This window comes from Poecilia formosa, unplaced genomic scaffold (assembly GCF_000485575.1).
Source record: "Poecilia formosa unplaced genomic scaffold, Poecilia_formosa-5.1.2 Scaffold18, whole genome shotgun sequence".
Classification (NCBI taxonomy): domain Eukaryota; kingdom Metazoa; phylum Chordata; class Actinopteri; order Cyprinodontiformes; family Poeciliidae; genus Poecilia; species Poecilia formosa.
Window position 1 is genome coordinate 2,237,240 of NW_006799957.1, and position 4,452 is coordinate 2,241,691.

The 4,452-nt window shown below is 45.4% G+C and overlaps 1 protein-coding gene across 1 annotated transcript; it reads right to left on the reverse strand.

Moving 5' to 3' along the window:
- Nucleotides 1–215: 215 nt before the first annotated feature.
- Nucleotides 216–4,439, reverse strand: LOC103134633 (uncharacterized protein K02A2.6-like). The gene has a single exon (XM_007546967.2). It carries the CDS (start codon nucleotides 4,180–4,182, stop codon nucleotides 238–240), a length of 3,945 nt encoding a protein of 1,314 aa, XP_007547029.1. The 5' UTR covers nucleotides 4,183–4,439; the 3' UTR covers nucleotides 216–237.
- Between the last annotated feature and the right edge of the window lie 13 nt (nucleotides 4,440–4,452).

The following is a 4,452-nucleotide window of genomic DNA, read 5'->3' on the forward strand; positions in this document are numbered from 1 at the left end:
AACATATCAATGCGCAGGCGAATAACATAGAAGGCAACTCAACAAAAAGGGGAGTGGCTCCGCTAAAGCAAATAGATCCACTACATATACTACACTCCTCCCCTTTTAGAGTAATGCGCTACACTATAAGTAACATGAAACATTTCCAATATATTAAACACAATGCGCCAACCAGGTAACACACATTGAACCCTCAGTTTTTTTTGGTTTTTTTTAACAGAAGTCCCACAAGTGAACTCATAAATCCAATCTTTTAGGGGGTGCCCTGAGTCGTTCAGGGTTACGTCTAGGAGCCTGTGGAGTGCTCTCGGTAGGGGGCACGTCCTCAGCAACTGGGGGTGTCACTGTACTGGGTTCAGAGTTGGTTTCAGGACCAGGTGGACGTGCTGGTTGCTCTGGTTGCTCTGGTGTCTTTGGTTGAGCATTCAACAGCTGATCCACATGACGTCTCCAGGTATGCTCTCCAGTGTCCACCTCGTACATCAGAGTGCCGCTCCGAGTGATTATCTTTCCAGGCGTCCATTTTTCCCCTCGGTAGTCACGTGCCAGGACCTGTTGACCCACATCGAAACTCCTTGGCGGTTCACGTGCAAAGTTGCTGAACTGTTTGTTCTGCACTTCTCTCCTCAGGTTCGGCTTCAGAAGGTCAATGCGAGATCTGAGCTGTCTATTCATAAACAGCAGTGCAGGTGACTGATTAGTCGTTGCATGTACAGAATTTCGGTACACCAGGAGGAAATTGTCAATTTTGTGTTGAATAGAGATGTCGTCTCTTGTCATTGCTTTCATGGCCTTTTTAAATGTTTGTACGAACCGTTCTGCTAACCCGTTTGTTGCAGGATGGTGAGGTGCTGACTTGAAATGCTTGATACCATTCTTTTTCATGAAATCTTGGAATTCTTCAGAAGTATACTGTGGGCCATTGTCACTCACAATTTGCTCAGGCAGGCCATTCCTGGCGAAGATGGTTCTCAAAACAGAGATGGTCTTTTCTGATGTTGTTGATTTCATTGGGACTACTTCTGGCCACTTTGAGTGAGCGTCCACAGCTATGAGAAACATAGAGTTCATGAACGGACCAGCAAAATCAATGTGCTTTCTCTGCCAAGGTGCAGATGGCCATTCCCACGGATGTAAAGGAGCCTGTGGTGGTGCATTTTGCACGCTTAGGCATCCTGGACAGGTTTTGGTGATGTCCTCAATCTGTTTATCTATCCCCGGCCACCATACATAGCTATGGGCCAGACTTTTCATCTTCACCGTACCTACATGAGCCTCATGCAGACTGTCCAACACTCTGGTGCGAAGTTTGGACGGCACTACCACCCGTGATCCACACATCAAGGTTCCCTGGCAGACTGACAGCTGATCACGTCTTGCTGAAAACTCAGGAAAGCATGGATTCCCATGGGCAGGCCAGCCTTGTACTGTGATGTCATACACCTTGGAAAGTGCTGGATCATTCCGCGTTTCTTTTCTTATCATGGCATTCGTAACTGGCAGCTGGTCTATCAGTGTTGTGTGGAACATTTCTGCCGGGTCACCTTTTGATGCCGGTTCCTCCACAGATGTTGACAGAGGGAGACGTGACAACCCATCGGCATTGCAGTGTTGTTTAGTCCCCTTGAACTCGATGTCATATGAGTGTGCTCCTAAGAACAGGGCCCATCGTTGTAGTCGCGCAGCTGACATCACTGGGACTCCTTTTCGTGGGTTGAATATTGACACTAGGGGCTGATGATCTGTCACTAAAGTAAACCTTCGACCATAAAGGTAATGATGAAACTTTTTGATACCCCAGACTAGACTAAGGGCTTCCCTGTCTATCTGTGCATAATTGCGCTCAGCACTAGACAGCGACCTTGAAGCGAATGCAATTGGGCGTTCAAGTCCATTATCCATCGTGTGCGACAGGACTGCGCCAATACCATACGGGGACGCGTCACATGCCAGACGGATGGGTCTGGACGGATCGTAGTGGGTAAGTAGCTCGTCAGATGTAATTAGTCTTTTTGTTTCTGTGAATGCCTTTTCACATTTTTCACACCATTTCCATTCCACTCCTGTCTGTAGCAGCGCATTTAGTGGGTACAGCACTGAGGCAAGGTTTGGCAGAAACTTGTGGTAATAGTTAACGAGACCCAAGTACGATCTGAGTTGTGACACATTTTTAGGTTTAGGTGCCTTCAGCACTGCCTCAATTTTCTCTTGTGACTTGTGCAAGCCGTGCTTGTCAATGACATGTCCGCAGTATGAGATTTCACTTTTGAAAAACTCACATTTTTCTCTCTTTGCCCGTAGGCCATACTCATTCAGCCTGGTGAGTACTTTGCTCAGGTTTTGGAAATGATCATCATCATCTTTTCCTGTTATGATAATATCATCCAGGTAGCATTGTGTTCCAGGTATGTCTTGGAGCACCTGATCCATGGCTCTTTGCCAGATGGCTGGAGCTGAAGCAACACCAAACACAAGACGATTGTATTGGTAAAGTCCCTTATGCGTGTTGATGGTTAGGAACTTTTTGCTTGACTCCTCCACTTCCATCTGGAGATATGCCTGTGACAAGTCAATCTTTGAAAACTTTTCCCCACCAGCCAATGATGAGAAGATGTCCTCTATTCGTGGCAGGGGGTACTGCACTGTGCGCAGCACCGGGTTGATGCTCACTTTGAAGTCTCCACATATACGCACTTCACTTTTTCCTTTCTTCATTACTGGAACAATGGGTGTAGCCCAGTCACTCCAGTCAACTTTTGAGAGAATGCCTGATGCCTCCAAATTTTGTAGTTCGGCGTCTATCTTAGGACGCAGGGCATACGGCACCGGGCGCGCTTTGTGGAATCTTGGGTTGGCATCTTTGTCAAGTTCAATCTTTGCCTTTATGTGTTTTAGTTTACCAATGCCTTTCTCGAACACATGTGCATTAGCCTCCAATAACTGTGACAATCTCTGCTCAGGCCTATGGGTGGAGCTCTTGAGGTCTGTTGAGATATTCAGGGCTTTGATTGCATTCCAGTCAAGCTGAATTCTTCTCAGCCATTCACGTCCTAGTAGTGCTGGCCCTGTGGTTTTCAGGACATAGAGCTCTAGCTTGTGTGTTTGGTCACCATAGACCACATTCACTTTAAGTTTCCCTTTTGGTGACACTTTTTCACCTGTGTAAGTTTTCAACATCACTGATGTCTTTTTCAGTGGTAAGTGGGAGAACAGTCTGTCATAATCGGTTTCAGAGATCACTGACAAAGCTGAACCTGTGTCCAGTTCCATCTTTAGTTTCACTCCAGACACTGACGTTGTGACCCATATGATTTTTCTGTCTTCTTCGGTTATGCTATGCAGTTCTAAGCATGACAGGTCATCGTCTTCACTGCTATTTGTGTTGTCAGAATGTTCTGTAACTTTGTGCATTTCAGTTGCTTTGACCTTTGATTTAGGTTTGAACCCTTTGTTCTTTCCAGATTTTTCTTTTTGGGTATTTATTTGGTCTGATTTGCATGCTCTTTCTATGTGACCTTGTTTGTGGCATTTCCTGCATGTTTTGTCTTTGAACCAGCAGTCGTTTGCATTGTGTGAGGATTTACCACACCTGTAGCAGTTTTGCTTTTTCCTATTCAAGGACATTTGATGCACTTCGTTTTCTAAGCTTTTCTTCTGTAGCTCTGACGCACCCTTAGCTGCTGTTTCCATGGAGATGGCTAGCTCGAGTGCTTTCTTCAAATCTAGCTCTTTTTCGGACAGTAGTCTTTTTTGTGTGCTTGTACAGTGCATGCCACATACTAGTCGATCTCTCAAGGCATCATCAAGTCCCGTTTTAAAGTCACAATGCTGCGAGAGTTTGCGCAGTTCGGCCATATACTCAGATATGCTTTCATCTTTCGTTTGATTCCTCTTATGAAATCTGAATCTTTCCGCTATCACTAGCGGTGCGGGATTCAAGTGCTTCTGCAACGTATCAACAATGTCTTTATATGACTTGCTCGACGGTTTGGCAGGGCTCAGAAGGTTACGGAGTAGACTGTAAGTTTTAGCTCCCATTAGACTGAGGAGGACGGAACTTTTTTTCTCATCCTCGATATCATTAGCGTCGCAGTACAACTCCACTCGCTCTATGTATGATTCCCAGTCTCCACTTGAACTATCAAACTCCTCTACTTTTCCAACGCAAGCCATTTTGGACATGAAATCCAGATATTATCCGTGTATCTTTTCACTGTGTGCTATGCACTGTTACTCACGGATGCTTTGCTAGGTTTCGTTTTGTCTCCTGCTTTATTTCGTCCTTTTCTCCGCCCCTCCGGAAAAAGAAAAGTTCATGTCTCGCAGTTGTTCAGGGTCCAGATTACTCGTCGCCAATTTGTTGTGTCTTTACTCCAACATAGTATAATTAAATAAAGAGATTCATCTCGGTGGTGCAGCATGAACTTTACTGATCTTCACTTGAGTCTCCAA